Below are 25,250 nucleotides of genomic sequence, written 5' to 3'. Positions count from 1 at the left end.
CGCAGGAAGGGGTCCCAGGCCGGGAATTGAACCTGGACCCGCTGCAGGAGAGGAGCTACAGCCTCCGTACATGGGGCGGGCGCTCTACCCACTGAGCTACACACCGCCCTGGGGATGCGATTGTTTTAGCCTTGGCATCTTGTTTGGGCTGCTTTTATTTATCAAAGAAAGCAATGATTGGCGTGATTTACGCCAGACATTTTATGACACTGCTTGAGGCAAAAAAAGGTTAAATATAAATCTAGGAAATCAAAACGTGTGGGTCAAACTCAGAGGCTGTTTTCAGTGGGTACTGGAAATTTAAGTGGGCAAAACCATTTCAAAAAAGCTCCTACTTCTTTATTTTGAAGGGCACTTGTTTCATCTATCGTCGTCTCACCTTATGGGCTATTTGCACAGTGAGACGTGACGTATTTCCGGTTGAAAATAAGACGACTAAGTATTTCCTGTTATCGCCTTCGGACAGTCAAAACAGTGGAGAAGTGGAAACCTATGAGTGGCGCGGCGGAGACGTAACGCAGCGGAGCCGCATCCAGTGGAAATTGGGGGTTACACTTATGAAACGTGTTTTTCAGTTTTGTGTTATTGTGCCTGTTTGTGTGGTTGTGTGTCTACACAATGACAGCCAAAAGATGAAGGAGATGGCACATCAATATACCAAGTGTAGCTTCAGCTCGATGTAGTTTTGCTTTGAGTTTTTTAACAATTCCAAAAGAGGATAAGCTGCAAAAAAGTGGATCATCAACATCCAAAGAAATAAACCCTACCCTCGACGTGAAGGAGCGATCAAATGCAATCAAAGGGTGTCAATGGAGCGGTCCCCGTTCTTTTTGAATGGAATAATTACTCCCTTCCTGCACCTCGTCCTGGTGTTTGGGAGCAGAGAACGGATTGGAACGGTTTGCTGCTTCAGATGAGGACATTAGGTTTTATACAAGGTAAGAAATGCTACCAAAACATAGCTGTAGCTACTGTGTTAAAGTAGCATTAGTGCCTAGCTAAACATAAAACAACTCTGAATAAATGGGAAAAACTGTTGAAAACTGTGAAATGCCAGCAGCTTATGCAAATGTATAAGATGTCCGCTGCTATTTACTGCTGCTGCTAAGTTGCGTGACATTAATATGAACACTATAGTCATTTGTCATAATACAGTAGGGTTAAAAACCGGAAGTTCTTTCACGGTCTTCACTCAAACGCGGAAGTGAAGCGTGCATATACTGTAGCCCATTGGTAGTAAATTTGTGAAATGTAAATTTAAAAACAGTTCCCAAGTGAGGTTGTGGATCATGTGGAACTTGAGCCAGGCCAGCTGAAAACCACTGTTCTAATCAATTAATTTCCACTTTCACATTGTGTAGGCTCTTATTTTCTAGGCATTTATTAGGATGTGTATATATATTTTTTGAAGCTGAAGGACACAAACAAACTGTATAAAATCCCAGGATGTTCAGATGGATGGAGTTGAATAGATCAGATTTTACTCGATTAAAGGTGTTATTGTTCACATTTGCAGTCTGATACATTTACACTGTAATGTGAGCAGAGTAGAAAGACTCCCACATATGGAGACATTTATTTTCTTCCACTGAAAAATAGGCTCATGCTAGAAAAATAGTCTTTCCTTCCTACAAACCTGAAGCTTTGGGAGGGTTAAACACACTTTAAAATGAATGACTAAAGCTTCATGGTGTCACTCCTGCCCTCCTGCCTGGGCTTTCTTCTTCTTCTTCTTCTTCTTCTTGGCTGCTTTGCTTTCAGGCAGCGTTTTGCTCTTCTTTGCAGGATTGGCCTGAGCCCCAGCCCCGTCCGCTGGTCGCTTCTGTTTAGTTTTCTTATCCCGTTTCTTTTTGACTTGTTCCTTCTCTTTCTCTGGTTTGTCCATGGAGGCCGAGTTGATCGCCGCAGGCTCCAGAATGGGCTTGTTGCGTTTTTTCCGTTTCTTGGTCTCGGGTAGGAAGCCTTTCTTCTTTTTGGGAGCCTGATTTTGTTCCGTCTCTACATCGGGTTTTGTCTTTTCGACTTTGGGTTTCCTGCAAAGACAAGAAGAGGTTTATAAGGTCAGAAAAAGAGAGACAAGAATTGTCACAGACACGATCAATGGCAGGATCAGTGTTTATTTCACATATTTGCACCAAATCACAACTCTAATTAGATAAGAAAAGCTATGTAGTTTGGCACAATTATCGGACGCCCCTTCTATCGAATATCTAAAGAAGATATGGTAAACTGGTGGCCTCTGGGCTACACACAAAACGATAAGGAAAATACACAAAATAAGGAAAATACACAAAATGACTAAATACACACAAAACAACAAGAAAATACATAAAATGGCTGCAAAATGATCAAAGACACAAAATGACAAGAAAAATACACAAAATAACAAAAATTACTCGATACACAAAAAACAAGACAATACATAAAATGACTCCAAAATGACACAAAATGATCAAAGACACACAAAATGACTCAAAATCACAAAGAATAAAACAAAAACACACAAAAGGACTGCGTGCCTACCTAACTGAACTTTAGGTCCAGTCGCCTCAAATAAATGCACAACATAAAACACAAGAGTTCATGTTTGATGATGTTTTGACTCCATTGTCCTGCATTTTTGCAGCTTTTATGGATTTTTTGAAATATCACAAAAGATACACTGCAACGCCTCCAATAATGAATAGCTAAAGCACACAGACAACTTTCCCTCATGGCATGAAAAGTTTACACTTGTTTAACTGCAAATGCTGAAGTCACTGACACCATTTTAGAACATTTCACTCAGCAATAAATGATTCTATTTCTATCCGAGCTGTTCTCTTGGAGCTGACACAAGTCCTCACACGTGTCTATTAATCCTGCTTCCAAAACGACGACACAATGTTCTGTTGCTGCCTAATGCATCCACCCACTAAAGGGGACCACAGTGACGAGGTCATCTCTGACATTTACATGCTGTTAAAGTTCACCACTGGAGAGGAATAATGTGGTTGCTGTTTGTTTGTTTGTCCAAATATCAAAGGAAAACCGACTCCTCATAATGACAATCACATTTTCCATTGCCTTTAAACAGTTGCCCTTTCGATTGCGCCACAAGCTGCTGCAAACAGAGCGATATTAAAAAGCCTTACTCTGACCTTCTTCCTGCACGGATCATTTCAACATTAGCAAACCTGATTACCTCAGCTCTGAGTAATATACTGTGGGTTCCAGTTGGCCGTTTTATGCTTGTGTGCAGGTTGGGGACTGCAGAGAGGGATCTGATCGCAGCAGCAGGACGACAGAGGGATCGATATGAGCAGTGGAGCATCTTGGTATTTAACATAATTTGATTGGGCCTGGAGATGAAACTCTACTTGACATTCGGTTTACGAAATGTGCTTCTGCTGCAGAGCACGGGCTGATGCCCCGACATGCAGACAAAGAGCTGAGAACGCGGCGGTGTAAACGTAACAAAAGTTAATGTAAACTGAGAGGCCTGTGAGTCGAGACGGAGGGAATAGTGTGATTTATTGCAGCTCCGCTTTGGATCGAGCCGCTGCTCGGGGTGTTAACAGTTAGACAACGGTTCAAGGACTGAAAAATACTTGTGGTTTTACCATCCTGGCACTTATTCACTATATTTCATGAGGGACTTCAGATTTAAGTGCTTTCGTGCATGATTAAATGAAAACCGGTGTCGCTGGGCTTTTTAGCTCCACTGTCACAGAGATCCATCAACATCACCATGAACACATTTAATAATGTGTTAACGCCACTATCACAGTACAGTATAGGTTTTCACCTGGACACAATTGTGGGTCACAGACCCATTTTCTGGGGGTTGTGGACACTTGTAGAGGACAAGAGTAAAGAAAAAGGGATTGTGCTTTTACTTTGAAGGGGATTTATTTACTGAGCATAGAGCCAGCTAATATTACTTCTAACAGTAGGATGCAGTAATGTGGTGAATTCTGAAATTACTTAAAATATATTCATTATTTCATTTAATTGCACCTAATTTCAGGGCAATGAATTAAATTGATTAGTTTACTACGCTAATTGATTTTCTTCAAAGTGCAGTGCTCAAATTTAAAAGGCACTGTTTTTTTTATTTCAGAGGTAAATTGGAGATTTTGTGACGTTATGATATATTTACTGTATTTTCCAATGTACAAGTTATCACCTTTTTTATTCAAACTTGACAAAAAGACTTACAGTATACTGCTGAGTGACCTTTACATGGATTTTAGCAGCACCATCTCGTAAGTAAAAATGTGAACCTTGGGTTTAAGCTAGATGACACACTCACTTCTGATAGGCCAGATCAGAGCTGTTATCAAATCAAGCTTTTTTCATTCAAGGCAACTGGCCAAAACCAAACCAACGCTTACTCAGCAACCGTGATCCATGCTTTTCTTACCTCTCGACTGCACTACTGTAACTCACTTTATGTGGGGATTAGTAAATCCTCCATCTCCCGTCTCCAGAAGGTACTGAACGCTGCTGCACAGCTTTTAACTGGCACAAAGAAATGTGAGCACATTTAACCCCATCCTGAGCACTTTACGCTGGCTGTTAGTTCATATTAGGATTGATTTTATTTGTTTTTAAATCATTGCATGGCCTCACACCCAAATGTACCTGGCAGACCTTCTTCACCCTTATGTCCCTGCTCGGGCACTTAAATCAGCTGTCCAGCGACTGCTAACGGTGCCAAACGGCAGAAAAAAGCTCAGAAGCGACCGAGCTTTTGCAGTCGTGGGTCTAAAGCTATGGAACGCACTGCCACTTCATATCAGAGAGGCTTAATCTCTGCCTGTTTTTATATCTCTTTTAAAAATGCATCTATTTACTTTGGCGTAGGGTTTTTAAATTGCGCTGAGTTTATGTAAACTGTTATTTTATATTTTGTTGGGCATGTTTGACCAGCTTGTGTTTTTTCAATAAAATCTAAAAAGAAAGTATTCATTTTCTGCATTTATTTGTTATTCTAGGCATATACTTCAGTCATGTTGCACTAAAGTCATGTTGCACTAAAGTCAAAGGTGGTTTAAAAGCCACAGGCAGATTGTATGTTATTTTTTTATTTTAAGTTGTTGGCACATGGCATGTTAAAGCCAATATTTTGAGTGTAAAATATGCCAATAAAATTTATTTCATACATAATGTTCTCATGAAGGTGCACACATTTACAGATTAGTTGTTTCTTAAGTCATATATTTAAAAAAAAAAAAAATCGCAATAATCTCCTTATACTTTAATATCGGGATATACTGTATATATCATGACCTATGTACCGGGATACGAATCATATCGCCAGATGCAAGGCAATACACACACCTATCTCGTAGTGCATGCACTTTGTCCCCCTCTTCCTGGGTTTTTAAAGTGCTTTATAAATAAAGTTGGAGTGGAGTAAAAAACTGAGTCACTTAAAAATTTAAATGTTTTTTGTATCAAAGCATATCAACTTCTCACCAAGCTGAATGCCTGTTTACGTTAGATTTTGTAAATATTACGGTAATGAGCATTAAGTATCCAAACCAACACATTCAGTTTGTTCATGTCTGAATGTGCTTTAGGGTGGAAAGAAAAACTGGACTTTAGTTTCTAACTGGTAAAGTAGAGGTGATGAACAGTTACTGTTAGCATGCTAGGCTAGCAGGCAGCAGTCTGGAGGTGCTGCCGTTTGTTATAAACTCACAGAAATAGTGAAAGTTTGTTGATCGCAACGACAGCCTGCCCCCAGTTATGCTCTGATTGGCCACAGTTACATGATGTTTTTTAATTTGGAATCATTTATTCCGAATGAAATCATTCGGACGCATTTACTCCGCCACCGGGTCCTAGTGCCAGCTGCCCGGTGAAGCCTGTTCCGTTTATCGTGTTTACCGAGGTTCGTGTGTGTTTAATAAGTCTGTGCGTCCGTGTGAAAGTCTGCATGTTTATGCCTCCGTCCATCTACTCTTTTCAATATATACATGTCTTTTAAGGCTCTTATTAAGTAGATTAGGCTAGAGTCCGGGCCGCCGCCATCTTGGATTATGTCGTCACCCACGCGTCATCATCGCAAGTCGCGCAAACGCTGAATGACAAGAATTGACTTAAAGCGGAATTAGGGAAGTGAAGTGTTTACAAGAAATTTGGAATTAAAAACGGAATAAACCAGCACCTAATTTGGAATTAACTTTAATTCGGAATTAAATTAGCAATAGGAATTATGTGTTTACAAGGTCAGTTTAAAGAGGAATTAACTTTTATTACACTTTAAAGAGGAATTAAAGCTCCCATGTAAACATGGCCATTGGCTGAGTTAAGTGATGATTGGCAACTACAACCAATTGTGCACCTAGTAGGAAAAATGGCACGCTATTAGCTTAGAAAGCTATCAATCAAATATGTACGAGGCCAAGTGAAGGAACCTAGCACATCATATCGGACAAAACCACTTGACTGTGGATTTTTACATCAAACTAGTAGATTTCTTAGATAACAACCAATGTTTCAGTGCAACTTATAACCCAGAAATTTTAGAGCAATCAATGGAGAACTGCTGTATATAAAAGAGTGAAATGGGAGTGAGTGAATGCACAAAATGTTTCCCTTTACTCAATGCATTTGACACTCAGGGAGAATGTTATTTTAACTCAAAGGTCCATCAGAAGCCCCAAAACCAGGAAACATCTAAATTTAACACCTTTAATGGGAACAGTATTCCCTGATGATTCCCAGCGGCCTCGTGTAGCAACTCAAAGCTAAAACGTTCAGGAATAGTTCCAGCAACACAGAAACTGTCTCAACAACTTCTCCACACTTTAATCTAATTAAGCATCTAAATAAATGAGCGAGACAAAGTAACTCTGTGATTCTTTGCAGGCTCTCTCACACCCTCAGGGCATAACAAACTGATTTTCTAACTTCTGAACCAAGTGGAAACTTTAAATTCAGTGTTTCTTATTTGAAAATTGTACAAAAAGAATAGAATGGGTGGTCATAATGTTATGGTGGGCACTACTAAACTCTAATGTTAGTGTATCCTGCTCTGTTGATTATTGAATAAAGTCAGATCAGGACAGGACGTCTGAACAAAAGGACACAGCGAGTCTTTGGTCCACAAACAGAGAGGTAATCTGATTACTCAGCTGCTGCATGGACACAAATATTCTGCAGAAAAGCTGATTTTTGTTTCCTCTCTAATCCGTTTACACACAAACTTACATCACTCCAAAGTGTTTCATCACAGCCCAGTAGGTGTCTTCTAATTTGCCGGTCTTCTTAAAGGTAATGGTGCTGCTCAGGTTCTGCAGGACCTTCTGAAGAGCATTCAGGTCCACAGAGAGCTTCTGCACAAAGAAGTGATGATTGAGTCTCAGAGCTGAGACTGAAGTCCTTTCATCTCCTAAAAACCACAGAGCGCTCACCTGGTGTTGGACGTGTTTGACCAGGAACTGACACAGCTCCAGGACCTTCACCACCTTCTCCTTGGTCGTTTTGTTCTCAGCTGATCCAGCCTGGGTGAGACTCTGAGGAACAAAAAACTGTGTTAAACTCATGATCTTACGAAACAAACTAGTCATTTAGGTCATTTCTGTGTGGAGTTTGCATGTTCTCCTAATGCTTGCATGGGTTTACGGCAGTGTACTCATCGTAAGTAAGAATAAGTTATAATTAAGCAAAGGCAAAATAAATGAGGTCATGCGTTAACTCATTCAGTGCCATTGACGTAATATTATGTCACTGACGTAATATTAACTGAATGAGTTAATAACCACAATCGTTTCTATCATCATTTTGTGTATTTTTTGTGTCGTTTGTCTGCTCTTTTTATTATTCAGTATATTTTTCCCTCCGTTTGTGTGTTTTTGTGTGTTGTTGGTGTTATTTAAATTATCATTTCTCAGTGTATGTCCTTGGAGTCGTTTAGTTGTTTCTTATGTTGTTTTGTACGTTTCTCCATTATTTTTGTGTATTTTTCTCTCATTTTAGTGTGTCTTTGTTGTCATTTTGTGTTTTGCTGGTAATATTTAGTAGGATCATCATTTTTAACAAAATATAAATATTATAAAACCCCATATTTTTAATGCTTTCATTTGTTAATTTTCCTCTTTCTCTCTTTCTCTCTCTCAAGTAGTGCCATTGTGTACCCCCATTTCAGAAACACTAATCTATAGGTGGTAATGCATGTGTGTAAAATATTTATCATATTTAATGTAAATGGGTAGTTTATACAGTATTTAAGTATTGTACCCTGTTTAACTAACTGCCTCATGTTTAAGTTGTGAATCTTTTGTTGAAATAAAAAACAAACACACACTGTTTGACTTTGAGATTCCTGTCCCCCTCATTGGTTGTCTCGTTTTTCTGTCTGCTCGGTAGTGAAACGGAGGAGAAAGGGGCGGAGTTGTTTGTGCAGGATTTACAGAAGCGAGCGATTAGGCTCCGTCTTCAGCGAGCACTCTCCCGAGGACGCGTAGAGGACAGAGAGCGCCGTCGTTTCACTAATCGTCATTTATCACGGCGTGATGCAATCTCATAAACCTTGTGGAATAATGTAATTAGAATGTGAACGAGCTGGTGCACTGAAGCCTGTTCGTCCTCAGACGCCTCACAGTGTTTTACAGGCAATAATCAATGGGCTCTAAAACAAGGATTAAATAGATGACATGTTGGATAAATCAGACCTTTGAGATGAAGGAATTTGCAGAATTCTCTGCTTGTTATTCACAGCCTCCAAACACTGACTGTATCTCACACTTCAATCCTCCTTAAATCTCAATCTTTAGTCCCTCCTCCCAGTTTACTTCATCAAACAACCAAAATACACCAAAAACACATGAGCTGAGTACTTTTATCCCATCGTCCTCCTTACAGAAGGCTGACCAAACGTCCTCAGTAGCCTGGACGTTTCTCACAGCCAACATGGTGTCATTATGGTCATGAGTGAGGGAAGTGTGAGGGAAGCCATTGAAGCAGCTGCTTTTGTTGGGTGACAGCTTTGTCACATATGAAGCAAACAGCGGATTGAAATCTAAGATGTCAGCGGAAAAATCTAATCTTTCAAATGATAGAGAGGAAAGCTACTTGCCTACAATAAATTCTCAACATGTGGGTCAGGACCAAAAGGGGAGTCACAAACTCATTTTCAGTGGGTCACAGACAAAAAAAAATAAAAAGATAACTTAATTCTAACACATATCTTCACACCTCTGACAGTAAGGTTCAGTTTAACAAACTAAAGGGCTGAAAGAGTTTGATTTTATATACTCCTTCCATCATTTGTTCTCATCAGTGACGTGCAGTCAGGGTAGGCAAGGTAGACAGTGCCTACCCAAGGGTGAATTAATATTTTAATTATAATATAATTATAAATTATTTATTTTTCAATTTCCAATAGCCTACAATACCGAGAAGTTTGAAAGTGTCAGCATTTTGTGCGTTTCGTAGCCCAAATCGCTAAACATCGCTATTTCCTAACCGCTGTAAGGCAGGAGGAGGCCACACCCCTTCTCAAAGGCACGTTGCTGCTCTGCCTCTGTTCCCATAGCATGTTTTTATGTTTTTGCGCATGCTCAGTCAGTTCCCCAAGATGACAACCATTTATTCACGCCAACTATTCAGACTTCCATCTGTAGGTGGGAAAAACATAATTTTACAGTATTCTTCGTTGTGAAACTTGTGTTTCCCAGGTGCAATCACAGGAAAACGTAAACATTACGTTATATAAATACAAGAACTTGAATCGTTTTTCGACTCAGGTTGTTACATGCAACATTTAACTAAAAAGAACAAACTTCCCAACTTAAAGCAAAAACACTACCAGTACAAAGTTTCTCAACTTCAAATGTAGTCAATAATGAACTTAAAAACACTTGTTTTAAAACAAAAACCAAAATGAAAATAAATAATTCTTTGTCCTCATTATGATCAGGTGTAAATATGAATAAAAAAAGGTAAATATTCCAATGTTCCTGACTCACCTCTTGTAGCTGACAGGACACTTTGCTGCAGAGCTCCTCCCAACGTGAGCCGCTCATCAGCTGCTGGACTTCCCTGCTCTGCATGGACCTCAACACCAACACACACGCCTGACCCTGAACACACACACACACTTACATTGATTAGGTTGCCTAGAGAAAGTAGTTTGGAGGTAAGAGTATTAAAGCTGATGTCTTGATTAGAGAAACTGTCTAAAGTACAATGATCAATTAATGATTCACATTAATCACAATCGGCTTGTTTTAATGAATTCATCTTTTTCTAGCAATTTAACAAATACGGCCTCTAAAGCAAGTTCATGTTGCACTGGTTCTGATCACAAGCCTGAGTAAATAGTGTTACATGAGGAAAAAAATACAGTAACATATGGTTTATAAATACAAAGAATTGGATTAACACTGATGTACCAACAAAAAAACAATGCATTGAAATTATGGATACTAATAGGGCTGCTTATATAGGTGATAAAGATTAAATTATTAATTAATTATAATTTATTTAATGCCTAAACATGATTCTACATCCAACAGGAGCTGTGTGAGAGTGTTGCGCTGTCAGTGACTGCTATGATCGAGTAGAGAGGGAACGAATTAAGACAGGCTTGAAGCACAAGCATCCACTATTGAATCAACCCTTTTTCTGCAGAAGAACATGGATTATCCTTATATTTGATACGTGGATTATGTAAATAGTTTCACCGCTGTCTCTGGTGCTGCGGCGCCCACTGCGCACCTGTGTTTGATGTGCGTTTGTTTCCCCCGTGCGCTGATCTGATGTTAACATTAACAGTTTTTTATTAATAACAGAAGACTTAACCACTAAAACAAACGTAAATATGTCATTTGTACGACGAAAAAATACGTTTTAATTGTCGCTTTCAGGTCGGGCACGGATATAAATACCTAATGTCTGTCGGACCTGTAGGTTTCTCTTTTGCTTTGTCGGGTTCCGGTCAAAACTTGAATAAGGTTCATATCATAAATGGTCTACACCACAAAATCTGCACCACAAAACGCCAAAACAAAATATTTTTCTCTTTTTCTCTCTCCTCGTCCTCCTCTACAACTGCTCATTCAGTTATTTTTTTTAGTAGACTAAACGCTACGTGTGCCATAGTCTTGGTCGACCAACCATTTTCTTGGTTGACTACAGCCTTAGAATATAACATAAAGAGTCTAACATAAAATCATACTAAAGGAGCAATTTAAAAACAAGATGGAGAAAAATAGTTAAAAAATAAATTACAAAATAATTGGTTTATAAATAAAGGCTTTATTTGGTTTCTTTTATTAAAAAACAAGTTTTTTAAGGTTTTAATTTGTATATTTTCTTTGTAAACCTTTAATTTGCAGCAGTTAATAAGCATATGTACATGTGACATCTGTTTGCGTGTGTCTAAGGGTGTGTTCACACACAATTAGACTGGGACGATGATAATGTTCACACCTTGATTTGCCTCAGTATGTGTCCACAATTAATTTTATTACTCCCTACAGTCAGTTGCCAGAGCTGCTTGTTTTTTTTTAATGCTGAAATTCAAGTCATAGTGTGGACATGATGCAGTTGAAGGAACAAAAAATAAATAAAGCGAAGCGGTGACTCCCTGACTTGAAACGAGCCAATAGCAATGTTACAACGTTCTCAGACCCCGTTTTCATGTCTTTGATCTGCTCCAGAGTCCAGTTGCGTTTTCACACCAGGCCAAACAAGGCTTACTTTCTGGGGAAATTAATCCTGGTGCGGTTAAAGAGAGCCAGAATTTTTTTTTTCCCTTCTTTTGAACATTGAAAAGAACGGCCACATTTAAAGTCATAATTAAATGGACTGTCTGAATATTAAAAAAACATCAATTAATAAATAAAAACTTCTCAATGCAACAAAACAAAAAAAATCCAGCATTCACATTGACTTTATGCAGGACTTTCATTGACAGAAAACAACAACCATGTACCTGTTGATGCTCTCTAATGCCAGATGTAATGTTCTGCACAGCCGTGTCCAGCAGGTTGACACACAACACCTACAAAGCATCACGCAGACCAGTCGTTAACATCATTACTGCTGCAGGGCGTCGACTCCGCTGGGTTCGTACTCACCGGGAATCTGGTGAACAGGTCGGTGAACATCTGAGCACTCAGTGGACTCTTCCTCCTGCTCAGGAACGAACTCAGAGCGTCTCTGAAAACGGCCGAGACACGATCCACATCTACGCATCCCATGAACTTATACTGCACACAACAGGCACAGACATAAATAGAAAAGCTAAACATTGGTTCATTAAAACCTGCTGATGAAGTCCTGGGACGCCAAACCATTGATTAGTGACAAACCAAATAAACCCAGGGTTGAGTTTTCAGTGGAAGAAGAGTCATTTTGTTGAAAAAAATTACCTTTTTTCTGATTTCTAACAAATTAATATTAGAACCACATTTATTTAGTCTTTTCACAAACAATAATAACTCAGGGATCGACAGTAAATAACCAAATTTTTTGGCCTTTTTTTGAGTGACGTTGATATTATGAGTTACTTTATCATTTGGACAAAGTCATGAGACCGGATGTGGTTAAATATAAAACATAAATATAAAACTTAAAAATAGAAGTCAAACCCACAATCAACTTACTGCAACATGAAGTATTGTAAGTGATAAGAGATTACAGACCAATTGGTGGAAACATTATTTAAAGATGCAGTATGTAGAATAGTGAGACTGGAATGGAAACAACTATGCTCCCTCCCTTCCCTGTTTCGAATCCACTATCTGCCCTGTGACTTTCTCGCTAAATGTGGCGACTTTCCAACTCCTATTAGCAACTTTTTTCTCAAAAACAACTATCGACAAATCTAGTGACTTTTACTTGAGTTGTTGGAGAGTTTTCTGGTGTTTTAGAAGTTTGTTTCACTCTGTAGTTACTGTCCCCCAAAGCTCACAGGCAGTAAAACGGTTTATCAGAGAGGATACATTCTGGAATTGGCTGAGTTTTATGACTGCAGTCTTTTTCAGCCTATACTGGCCAAAAAGAGGCCAAAAAGCTACTCTATTTGCTGAGGAGAGTGCCAGTGATTATTGAATGCAAACTAAGCCAAATCAAAGTAGCCTAACTTCAAGCCAAGAGTAACTTTACTGAGGATTTTTACAGGTAAATCTGAAATTTTTTGAGAAGCGAAAAAAATTTTGTTCACTCATTCTACTGGTACATTAAAAACAAAGACATTTTCAAAATGCAAATTCCTATCACTGCACCATCGTACGGCCCAACATATGACAATAACAGTGAAATGGGTGGTTAAACGTACGTTGTCTGCTGCACTTTGCTCGCCTTTGGTTTCTGCGGGAGGAGCTCCACGTAGCACTTTCACCATGTATAGCGACGCACTGCAGAGACACGTCAAATCAGTTAAGCAAGAGATTCCACATGATAAATTAAGGGAAACATTTACATTTGCCTTTTTTGTTTGAATTTCTCAGATAAAAAAGAAAAAAATCAAGTGGAATTCTGTGTGTGCATGAGTCTTTGGGGACGTGCCTGAAATAGTAGAGGCAGACTGAGGAGTCAGACAGCTTCTGACTCTTCGTCATCAGCTTGTCCAGCAGGTCATGGAGCTCCCCCTGTCTGTCAGCGGCGGTCCTGCAGTACACTTTAGACCTGCACAGCTGGTTCCTACAAATCACAAACATAATACATGCACGCACACACACACACACACACATTTTATTTAAAAATATTCATAATGTTAACTCTCTAAGTGTACAATAAACAATGAAATACACAGATGAGCAATGATATTAAGAGTAATGCACTAACAGAGTTTGTTCACCCCTGAGATGCTGCACCATCTCATAAACAGTCAGTGTAAAGACAATAGATGAAAATGAGACGGTGTGACTATTCACCTGAAAATATCTGCTGCTCGACGCAGGAAGTCCATTTCCTGCTGCTCAGTGGTGGAGTTCATCCCTCGCTCAATGATGGAAAGCAGAGGCTCCACTAAAGAAAGTACGAGAGGGCTGCCAGCCTGCCGGGACACAATCACCTCCACCATGTCCAACACCTGCCAAAGTCAGAGCAGGAACATGTTTAAGGTCAAAGGAAAGATGACTACAGTGTAAGCAATTCACTCAAAAGGTAAGAAAAAAACAAATGCTACCTTGATCTTATAGTCCCGGACCAGCGCCTTTTCCTTCTGCATCTTTGCCTTCTCGTCCTTCTTGGCCTGGTTCTTCTTCTTCTGCTCTGAGAACAGCGCAGACAGACCTTTGTCCAGCTGCATCATGGCTTCATCGTCCATGTCATCGTCACTGCTGGATCCCTCCTCTGTCGGCTGAAGTGAAAAACAACAGAATTAAATTAGCTCCAAAATACTCACTTTAGGGTCATGTTACAAGGATGAGCCGAATCATTGTGACTAGTGAGGAACACATTTTTCTAATCAAGAACTTATTTGGCCCAAAAAAAGTTTTTCATTTCTCATGTTTGAATTTTTTGTAAGATTAATTTTTTTTACAAATTGATATTAAAAAGTTAATCTCATAATTTTCTAGAAACAGGCGTTTGTCAAACATCTTTCGGGTAGTCTGTGCAGTAGCTGTTTTTAATCTGGCCCATATGTTATAGTACTGTTATGTTATATCCATTAGCGGCTAATATGTTATAGCACTGATAATTATCTTGCATCACTAATTTAGATAATCATCATCTAATGTTTGCAGTTGACCAAAAACTTCTACATCTAGTTTGATCAAATTGAGGTTCCTAAAGGAAATAAAACCCACCAGAGCCTTTTTCTGCTGCAGGACCTTCATCAGCTCCAACCGAAAATTCTGATCCACCTCTTCACCTTCCATTGTCTCGTCTTCTTCCTCCTCCTCTTTCATGTCTTCATCATCAGCATCAGAGTCGTCGGCCGAGTCATCAGACTCGTCCTCCTGCAGGAGATGATTTTTTTTTTATTTACAAGGATGAAGCTACAATGAGGAAAATGATGTGGATCTGACCTCCATGTCTTCATCGTGGTCTTCCTCTTCATCACTATCTTCTGATTTCTTCGTCTTCTTTGTCTCGTTTGCGTCATCAGTGACAACGACAGCTCCATCTTCCTCGTTCTCCTTCTCTGGATCCAGAACCTGCACAAAGCACCAGGGGCCACATTTAGAAAACATTGCGTAGCATCCATACTAGAAATGTCTGTGCACACAAACACTGATAATGCGCAGCTCAAATTTTTTTTCTTCTGATTCATACAACCATGCTGGGTGCACCTATACACACTTTTTCCTTAATAAATCACTGTACATCTTATGTTTGCTAAGCTAAACTCATAACTTTCTCAACACAATCATGTAATATTATGATTTGTAATAGACTTCCAAACTGAATTATTACCTAAATCTTCACAAATCTCCTAAAAATCTCCTTTAACCTATTATTATTATTATTTTTTTAACTTTTCTTTGTTGTTAATAGTTCAAACATCTTGTTCATAATTCACCACAGTATGGAGAGAAATAAAGCAGGTAACAGTGCAACAACAAATGTAAATTAAGGTATTCATGCAACAGGTATATTACATGAGCAATAGCAAATACTGTACAGCGCATAAAATATTACGTTATTGCAAAGAAAACAATAAGTAAGAAAGAAAGGAAGAGAAATTAAAAACAACAAATAAATAAAATAAATAAAAAGGGAGGTGGGGGGGTATCTCCTCATTGAAAGAGCAGTTTTATCATGGGGCTCCATCTTTTATTATAAACAATTACTTTGAAGTTGCCTTTTCAAAATAAGAGCATTAACCCAACGGTAATGTTCACTCTTAGTAATTAATTTTGAAAAAAAATAACTTTTATGTTCTTTACTATCTTAAGAAGATAAATATGTAAACTAACCAAGTGAAGCTAAAGTTAATTGAAGCATACGTCATGCTTTTATCACAACATGAACAACTGTAATGGTTATCTTGAGCACGGTCACATTCACAGCTGAGACTGAGCTAACAAAAACAATATTTATGAAGACTCTTGACTTACGTCGAGGATGGCAGTGAGTGCGGCGTGGGTGAGGTGTGGAACGATGGAGGAGAAAACCGTCTTGCAGACCTGCCTGATGTGTCGGCTCTGCTGTGACAGCAGAGATAATAAGATGTCCACCATCACCTCCACCCACTCGGGCTCCTCCTCGGCTGTGGCTGTAGAATCAATCAATCATTTGTGTCAAACACACATCACAATGAATATCATAATTATAAATCATTTCCAAAAGCAGCATGTGCTGTGGGATCCACGTTTCCCAGATATGTTCATCAAGGTTGCCACGCAGTAACATTTCTAAGTGTTGCTACTTGTAGAATAGTTATGTTAAGCTCTCAACCTGTTGGCTGAACAGACACTTACAAGAACATGTGTGATGGAGTAGTTGGTGACTACATTAAAGGTCTATTTAAGGCTGTGTCCTGCACCGGGATGAAGGCTGATTGTGAAACATCCTTTATTCCACTTTTAGTTCAAAGTTTGACTTTATTTAAACTCTTTACATGGATGCACACACATTTTCTAACAAAAACAAGCTCTTATTAAACCTTTAACTGTCACACTAATGTACTACTAAAGAAAAAATACCCTACCTTGTTTTTTACTTTTCTTCTTGGCTTTTTTCTCTTGAGCTCGGTCGACGCAGCTCTGCAGATCTTTGATGATGTCCAACAGCTCCTCAGGAGCCTGCAGGACAAACAACAACAAAACATCACCTTCTGTTTGCAATTGGACCCTTTTCAACAAACAGTTTTTCACTGTATATTAAAGCTGGGGAACTTGATTTATTTTCTTTAATAAAAAAAAAAAAGTCTTATTAGCATCACTATACTATAGTATATCGTAAAAGTAATCATTTCTGAAAAAATTGTACATCTGCGTGCTGTCTGTGCTTTATAATGAGGTATTTTAGTTAATAAAACCCCAAAAGACAAAATCTCGGTGGTCATCTCCTCCAGCTCCAATCACAGGATTTAGAAAAAGGAGGGGTGAGCAGAACCCACAAAGGAGCCTCCTCATTGGCTGCTGTGATATATAGTGAAGCGCGTGCACGATGTGAACATGTTTTTAGTCTTGGACTAACTTTGGACGCGTAGGTGGCTGTTTTCCTTCTAGATAAGTAATCTAATGTTCCATTTTCCTATATTTTGTGTGCATCCTTTTGTATGGCGATGTGTTTTACCGCTAGTGCACGTTCAGCTCTCGTGTGCGATTTTGTGCACTTCCGTGAGGAGGAGACTAGGAGGGGTTATCAGAGTGGGGGACGGGATTTACAGTTTGAATTCAGCCATGCCCCTCTGTAATGGTTCAAGATTCAAGTAGTGCAGCTTTAACAACAAAAATATCTTTATCTCACATTTATGGTTAACAAAACCCAGATTGCAGATCTGAAATAAGGGAATATTCTCATTGGTCATCGTAATTAATAAGATATGATTTTGTGTGGCCTCCAAAACAAATCCCCCCCCAAATTGTGATTGAAGTTCATTTGACATGAACACACACATGCAGTGCAGTCAAGACTTCCGTCTACAGGAGGCGGTACTCATGGGTTTAAGAAATTAATCCAAAAACACACAAAAGGACAAAAGAATGACAAAAACGACAAAAAATGAACATAAAGATTTTACAAAAAACACAAAAGAGACAAAACCCTTTGTTGTTTCCTCATTTTATTCTAAATGCAGACATGAATTTTATCAATGAAGCCCTCAGATTACATTGGAAACCACTGTGATAACTGTTGCTGATCTTTAATCTAGATTATTAGAAACACTCAGTGGATGCTGATCATGTGTTTACCTTAAACAGATGCATGCCAACCAACAGGAAAAGCTGCTGGAAGGCCCTGTTTTCTTCTGTCGGGCCTTTCTTTGCTTTCTTTTTCAGGTTTGCCACCGACTCCAACATGCTGCAGGAAAACATCCAAGTTATAAAACATCCTCTGAAGGATCAGCTCTATAGAATCGCTGCCAATAGGAAATTTGACATTAGTGATACAAAGCCCTGGTTTGTTTCCTTTGACCCTTCAGCTTACCCTTCCCAGGCCTCCGTCTGCTCAGGACTAAAAGGTTTGGTTCTCTGCACGTGTTTGGGCTGGTTGAGTAGAAGGGCGGCGTACTGAACCAGGTGGTAGATCCACATGGTGCCGTCGGCCGTAACGCCGAACACTCTTTTCTGACCGACAGCTCCTTCAGTGGAGTCGTCAGTGAGAGGGAGGTGGTGCAGGGACATGAGGAGTCTGCAAAAAAAAAAAAAAAAAAAAATGTCCTAAATCCAGGCTCAGAGCTCCAGTGAAGACTCAGATCAAAGAGGAATGAAGCTCTCACCCAAAGAACAAGTTGACCAGCACTGATCTGGTTCTCTCATCTAAAGGGACGGAAAGCTTCTCCTTTGACTCGGCAATATCAGGCGAGGCTTTCTTCACCGTGAAAAAGGCGTGGAAAAACACAAACCTGGAAAAAACAAAGCTTGGGAATCTTTCTTCACAGACAGAGACGGTTGAGTTTTTAACAAAATTATCATTAATATTTCTCATATTACTGCACCAAGAAAACCAAGTCAGCCTTGGTATGTGTAAACCTAGTTGGCAATAAAAGGCTTTTTGATTCTGACTTTTACTAAGTATTGAGACAAGAAAAAGCAGAGCTTCAAAAACATTGAGCAATGTTGTGGTTTAACTGGTGATCATGTTATCTGGTGACTATTATACAAAAGCAGCCAGATCATGATCAGATCATTTTAACTTGTGTGTAATTATTTTAACAACCCTAAAGTGTTTTGAGTATTTGAGCGCTTATAAATAAAATGTATAATTTATTATTATTATTGTCAGTGATTTGTGTCAGACAATGTGTGGAGTTCTGCAAACTATGCAAACTATGTTAGTGCTGCGTCACTTTGACGTCTGATTGGTTAAATGTGGGATTTTGAGATCATCAAATGATTTTCACCATCTTTCTAACTCTTACCTGGCGACCTCCATGATCATATCCTCCTGCTTCTTCACGTGCTGGTTGTCAATAATCGAGCAGAGCCGGGACATGATCCACTTCCTCAGGCGGCAAACAGAGTCTTCTTTCCTGAAAGAGAAACACTCACGCTGACTTTGCTGCTCCCTCTGGTGGAGCTGTGAGCTGAGGTGACACTCACTCCTCTTGGGCCTCCTGGTTGCTTTTCTGCTTGCGGGTGCTGAAGTCCAGCAGCTGGTCCATCTGAGGGTGCAGGAATGAGTTCCTCAGCCACTCCACGTAGGCCTGCAGGGCGGCGGGCTGGAGGTGCTGCACCACCCGCCACGCTGATGGAACCACAGGGTAGCCATGATTGGTCAGTGAGGAGAAGCCCAGCATCACAGCCAACTGTTTGTCTGGGTCCTGACAGCCCTGCAGGAAGTCTGACACATAGGCGTCCATCTCTGGAGCCAGCTTGAACCGGTCCGGTTTCTGAGGGAGAAATTTCTTTAATTGGTTTCAGAAGTAAAACAAAAAAAACAAAAACTGTAGAGAAATTGACCAGCTCGGTTGGAACAAAAAAATCAAAATGTCAGTGCATCATTAAAGACTTCCCCAACAATAGTGAGCGCTGACCTGAGCGGACACCACGTGCTCCCCGTAGTGCATCATCACCTCTCCAGACAACACCTTCTTCAGCTGATCGACCGATAGCAGAGGCAGAGCGCTGCCCAGCAGGCGGAAGCTGAGGTAGCTGCACAGAGAAAGAGCAGCGCAAACAAAGAAGATGTCAGTCATTACTTAAAATTGAACCAGTTTCCCCAAGACGCCACTAAAAACTCAAGCTTTTCACTTAAAGGGGACACATTATGCTATTTTTCACCCATTTCCATTTGTTCTAAGAACCCCAAAAACATAGTATCTGAGGTTTATTTTCATAAACCCGCCTTTTTTCTGGAGTTTTAGCCCTTTGAAAACCCACATTTCTGACCAATTCTGAAACCGGGCTGTTTGAGTGGGCGTGTCTATGCACACGGACACCACACAACAGTTGATCACTAGCGACTTTCTTTTGCTATCCCCACACTCTTGTTGTTTCCAGCCAAAAAAAATGCACATTACAGTAAAAAAACATGGCTATTTAAGCAGCTATTGTGATTGTGAGTCAGAAAAACACTGTTTTGTGACATGTATGCAGTCGTGCAGCAACAGCAGCTTCAACAGCAAAAGGAGCTGTTTCAGCTGCTTCAAACATTTACTGGAGCCGCTCTGTTGCTTTATTGTCATCATCTCATGTAGAGATTACAGGAATAGTCAATTCAAGGTAATAGTTCACTCTTTTGTGCAGTCGCATTGTGTCACTAACAGCGTTGCCAGATTCGTGGTTCGTGTTTGGGCTGTTTTTATTGGAACGGGAGAGTTCTAAGATGATCCGATCTGGCAACACATTTACTTATGACGTCACAAATGTAGAACATTTTAAACAGAGCAATTTTCTCCGTTATAAGACTTACACAGACCACAAACAAATGACTGGATGATTTTATTTCATATTTTGTGTGCTGGTGGACACTCACGTTACCTCATGTGATCAAAAAAACTGCAAAAGTAGATTTTTCATAATATGTCCCCTTTAAAGTGTTTAGTATACTTTAGTATAAAGTTCCAGTAGATTAAGGGATGTATGCTATAAAGATAGCGTCATAAAGTGATGCTTCGCCTCATTTCCTTGAGAAACCTGTTTTACTTAAATTGTTCCGTTTGTTGATTTTGTTTGTGTTTGTGTTTACCTTTGTACAGACCTTAAAGCAGTGTTGGATGATGGATGAGCTGTAGTGGTTTGGTGTGGGGCTGGGCGATATGGACCAAAATTCAAATCTCGATAATTTTTCTCAAAATAGAGATATACGATATAAATCGTGATTATTTTATTTCAAATGACGTCTGACCAGAAAGAAAATTTGGGGTTAAATCTGATGAACCAAATGGCACACAGGCACATTTATTACCAAACAGCTACACAATATGTGCCACATTAGTATTGCTCTACTATAAGGGACAGCACGTGTGAGTGAGTTCAATAATGTCGCTCATTTAGGGGAAGGTCTAGGTTAGGACGCACTCAGCAATCCATCAAACTGTGGTTTTCATGCTATTCTAAGAAGTAGTGAAAGCAGTGACTCCTAAAGTAAGTATTTTAAAACAAAATAAGCTATAAAAAATATATTCATCGATATAAGCGATATTGTAGTTTTTTATATCCCCAAAATAGAAAACTTGATATATCGCCCAGCTCTAGTTTGGTGTCATATGATGTGATCAATGTCTTTATTTTGAATGGAAATAAAAAACAGTGAAATAACAGAACTCACTGTGTGGGCCCTGTGTGCTCCCTGAACATTCCCTCTGTGATGGCTTTATTCCAGAAGAGCTCAAAGCTGCCTTCCTTCAGGGAGAGCTTCAGCAGGTCCAAAACCACTGCAGGAAGGACGCGCTCCTTCTTCACCGAGCGTGCCGTCATCTTCATCAGCTCCGTCAACCTGCCGCAGACGTCAGTGAGGGGAAGCCAACAGAAACTCACAGCGCAGACACGATGAGGGGAAAAGAATTCCTACTTGGGGATGTTTTCTGCGTTGATGATTGTGGAGGAGCCCAGCAGCGTCTTCAGCTTCTTGGGTTTGAGGGCTTGTGGGAAATGCTGCAGAGCCACCAGCAGCAGCTGAAGCTGCTCTGGAGTCCTGAAGGCTGAGGAGAGGTCGCTCTGCAGAGCTCCCATCAGGACCTCCTCGAACACGTCCTCTGGGATCTGACAGACAGACAAGACGGACGGACGGACAGACGTTGAGTGAAAGCTTAAGAAAAAAAAACTCATGGAGAAAACACAGAATCCTCCCATGAATCAGAGCAGCTAATGCTACCACAACTCATGTAGAAATATTCCCAAATTATTCCTCAAATTATCTGTAGTAGAGGTCGACCGATATATCAGGCTGATTATATAAACCGTTTTCCAAAATCGGCCGATTTTTTTTTTGTAGCACTTTAGAGTAGCCATTAAAGGAACAAAGAAAAAACATAAAAAACATCCATTCCGATGTATGAATACACAACAAAAAAAAAGTAATAATAATAATAGCATGTGCATGGGAGAGATAAAAGCCAATAGGCTTACAGATAAAAAGCCAATATAATAGGATAAGGATATAATGTAATAGTGCCTGATCTAATATCCTTATCCTAAAAAATCCTTAATAGGATAAGAATTGTTGTTTTACTTAGTTGTGTACGGTTATATTTAAAGTTCAATAAATGTTGAGAGTTCTATTGGTGTATTCAATTTAATTCCTAATATATACATTTATATCATATGAGCTCAATTGTCTTTCATAATCAATGTGCTTTAAAAAATAAAAGTTTATCGGCCAAATTTATTTTTTAAAAATTGGTATTGCTTTTGAAAATCCCATATCAGTCGACCTCTAGTCTGTAGTCCACAAAATATTCCAACAGATATTCAACTATTCTTGGAGCAAACACAGCCTGACATCAGCTATACAACAAAAGAGAGAAAAAACGTGTGCATGGAGGAGACAGAAAATATTCTACTGATTCCGAGGAACGTGAGTGAGTTTACACACGTACCCTTTCACTACTTATTGAACGTTTAGTTCTTCTTTTAATGAAGAAGGTAAGTACTTTCTTAAGAGTACATTTTCATACAGGCATCCGTGTCTTTACTGACGTAAATGTGTGTATATTGGCACTCACCTCAGTCAGGATGTCCATCATGGTCTTTGAGGGCAGATCCTTCAGATGCTGTTTGTGCTGACTGAGGTTCTGCAGGAGTTGGACACATCCCAGCAGCACCGGAGGCTCCTGAAGTGAAACAAATACGCGGTCACGATTTTCACAGTGCAAATTAAAATGATTTAAAAAAAAAAAAAAAAACAAACAAAGTGAAGGTGACGTACTTTGGAGAGGCGGCCGGACTGATGGAGGGCGAGAACACCGAACAGGTTTCCAAACATTGCATTTCGGGCCAATTTCTAACCGTAACAACAAAAAACAGAGCATGCAAGGACTGAAAAATCTTATCTAAGAACATAAACAAGTGTTATAAAACAACCCAAAACTCACCTTTTTCACAAACTGCAGGTTGTGCTTTTCTTTGATGCGGTCTAATACACTCTGTAGTGAAACATCCTCAAAGGCACTCAGGACCTGGAACCACCAATGAGAACCAGTACCAATCAGCACTAATACAAAGGTTGGAGGAGGGCTTTCTAAGGTTTGGTTGGTTCAGAGTCATTCTTTTATTTGGCCCATCCATAGAAGTGGAAAAAGATTTTAACCAGATCTGCATTGATTCAAAAATAATTGGCATCCATTGAATTAGAAATAGTGAGAACTTTTTAAACATTTCAAACTAAGAGGTCACATTAAAAATGGCTTTTCCTCTCCTGGGTTTTATTTTGAAAGAATCCCTGTTCGATGGCGTCAAATTGACAAACTTGATTAAAAGAAAAATTTGTGTGAGAGCTTCTTAAAAAACAAAAGCGATATCTGGATGCGTGGGAAATATGTTGTATATGTAATAAAACCGTGTCTTTGGTTACGTTTGATTTGAAAAAGCTTTATTGATATCAGTGGCGCTAAGCCGAGCGCTCTTGGAGCCGTTAACCCCACCTGTCCGAGTGCCAGGCTGAATCCAGGTCTGGCTGTCTCCCGTGTGTGAGCCAGTCCATCCACCAGCCTTTTAAAGGTGTAATCCAACTCATCCACCTGCAGCATACAGAGAACAGCACTTAAAAAATGAGAACCAGTAACTGCCGTAAATTTACTTCCCTGATTCAAAGTACAGGAAAATCTCAAAGCAGAAATGACTCAAGAAAGTTTTACAGCAAACAATATTCAGTTGAAGTACAAAACCTGTACATGTAAATATTTTAGAGCAGGTGTGCACTAATTTATTATTAAAATGCATTGCATTTTTGGTTGTTTAAGTGCTTATTTAATAGGGGTGTCCCGATCCGAGGATATCGGTTCAATATCCACCTGAAAACTAATATCGGATTCAAATTTCTGAATATTTTTTTTTCCCCAATTCATTTTTTATTTATTTTATTCAAATATAGAATACTGTAGATATTATGTTGAAGGTTAAAATGTATGTAACCAATTAATTAATAATAAATGGTTCAGTTTTTCTCATACCTACTGTTGCTGACTATTGTTCTCTGAGTAACATCACTTGATCAAACCTTTTCTAACATTTCACATTAGAAAATAAGTAATAAAAGTATGTATGATTCGTGCTGATATTGTATCGCATCGATAGCGGTATTAGCCAACACTCAACGCTGTAATATCAGTATTGTATCGGAAGTGGGGAAAAAGTTGTATCGGGACATCACTTTTATTTAATAAGTAGATGTATTCAAAATACATCATTATTACCTTTTTATATATAAAAAAGTAGAGTAATAATTTTGGACGCTAACATGAATAAGTTCAGTGATTTAATAGTAAATGCACTAGTTAATAATCATCTCACCTTGTTCTCAGAGCTCAGGTACTGGATCAGGCTCTGCACCGCCTTCAGCCGAACCTCCTGATCCGGTTTGGCCAGATCCCAGAAGAAGTCCAGAAAGACCCGGTTCTGTTGTGGGATCCCGGCGGTCCGGGGCGGCTCTGAGACCTCCACCATGTCCACGGACATCAGAAGTCTCGGTAAAGCTCAGGGATTTCAGTCTAGCTGCAGCTTCACACGCTGCATCAAGCACACGAGGACAACGTGACTAACGCACTGCAACTACTTCCGGTTCATTTTTTCTTTTTTTCCCTCTCGTAAAGAAAGAAAACTTTATTGAATATATAACTGTAAGATAATTAACCAATTCATTTAAACTACAGTTAGTGTCGTTTTTTACCTTAAAAAATTATTTTTTATTTTACTCATAAAACGTCAATATTCTTTATTTGTAATAAAATATTTATTCTTACTAGGAAATTACACCTTTTATCACTTCAACAATAGCTCATCGTTTTTGTAACTTTTTCATTGCTGTATTTACTTTGACTATATTTATTTTCTCAAAACTTACACAAGTTTATTACTATATTTTTACACTATACTATATATTAAAAAATTAAAAACATTGAGATATTGAATTCAGTCATTTGAAATTATCCTATTTCTGCAGTGTGTCCCATTAAAAGAAATCAATGCTCATTTCATGCACATTATTTTCTTATAAAGTTGAACAATAATTCCTAACGATATGGCTTG

The 25,250-nt window shown here is 39.2% G+C and overlaps 1 protein-coding gene across 1 annotated transcript; it reads right to left on the bottom strand.

The window, feature by feature from the left end:
• Positions 1 to 1,363: 1,363 nt before the first annotated feature.
• On the bottom strand, positions 1,364 to 24,774 carry mybbp1a (MYB binding protein (P160) 1a). Its single transcript, XM_028467492.1, has 27 exons — positions 24,516 to 24,774; positions 23,648 to 23,743; positions 23,099 to 23,182; positions 22,933 to 23,007; positions 22,730 to 22,837; positions 21,577 to 21,767; positions 21,334 to 21,501; positions 19,598 to 19,715; positions 19,164 to 19,453; positions 18,983 to 19,093; positions 18,341 to 18,466; positions 18,049 to 18,252; positions 17,814 to 17,922; positions 16,604 to 16,697; positions 16,011 to 16,168; positions 14,979 to 15,107; positions 14,757 to 14,909; positions 14,132 to 14,305; positions 13,878 to 14,035; positions 13,510 to 13,644; positions 13,280 to 13,358; positions 12,078 to 12,209; positions 11,933 to 12,001; positions 9,963 to 10,076; positions 7,407 to 7,508; positions 7,204 to 7,328; positions 1,364 to 2,033 (listed from the first exon to the last, which is right to left on the bottom strand). The coding sequence occupies exons 1-27, from the start codon at positions 24,678 to 24,680 to the stop codon at positions 1,694 to 1,696; spliced, it is 3,807 nt and encodes a 1,268-aa protein (XP_028323293.1). The 5' UTR covers positions 24,681 to 24,774; the 3' UTR covers positions 1,364 to 1,693.
• Between the last annotated feature and the right edge of the window lie 476 nt (positions 24,775 to 25,250).

Source organism: Gouania willdenowi, chromosome 14, assembly GCF_900634775.1.
Source record: "Gouania willdenowi chromosome 14, fGouWil2.1, whole genome shotgun sequence".
Lineage (NCBI taxonomy): Eukaryota > Metazoa > Chordata > Actinopteri > Blenniiformes > Gobiesocidae > Gouania > Gouania willdenowi.
This window is presented reverse-complemented; position numbering and strand designations above follow the sequence as displayed.

Excerpts from the sequence above, each read along its gene's own strand:
- mybbp1a (XM_028467492.1), bottom strand. The coding sequence starts at position 24,680 with ATGTCCGTGGACATGGTGGAGGTCTCAGAGCCGCCCCGGACCGCCGGG. Across the intron at positions 19,716-21,333 it reads GAGCACACAGGGCCCACACA|CTACCTCAGCTTCCGCCTGC; the intron begins GTGAGTTCTGTT and ends TTCTCTGTGCAG. Across the intron at positions 7,329-7,406 it reads TCAAACACGTCCAACACCAG|AAGCTCTCTGTGGACCTGAA; the intron begins GTGAGCGCTCTG and ends TTCTTTGTGCAG.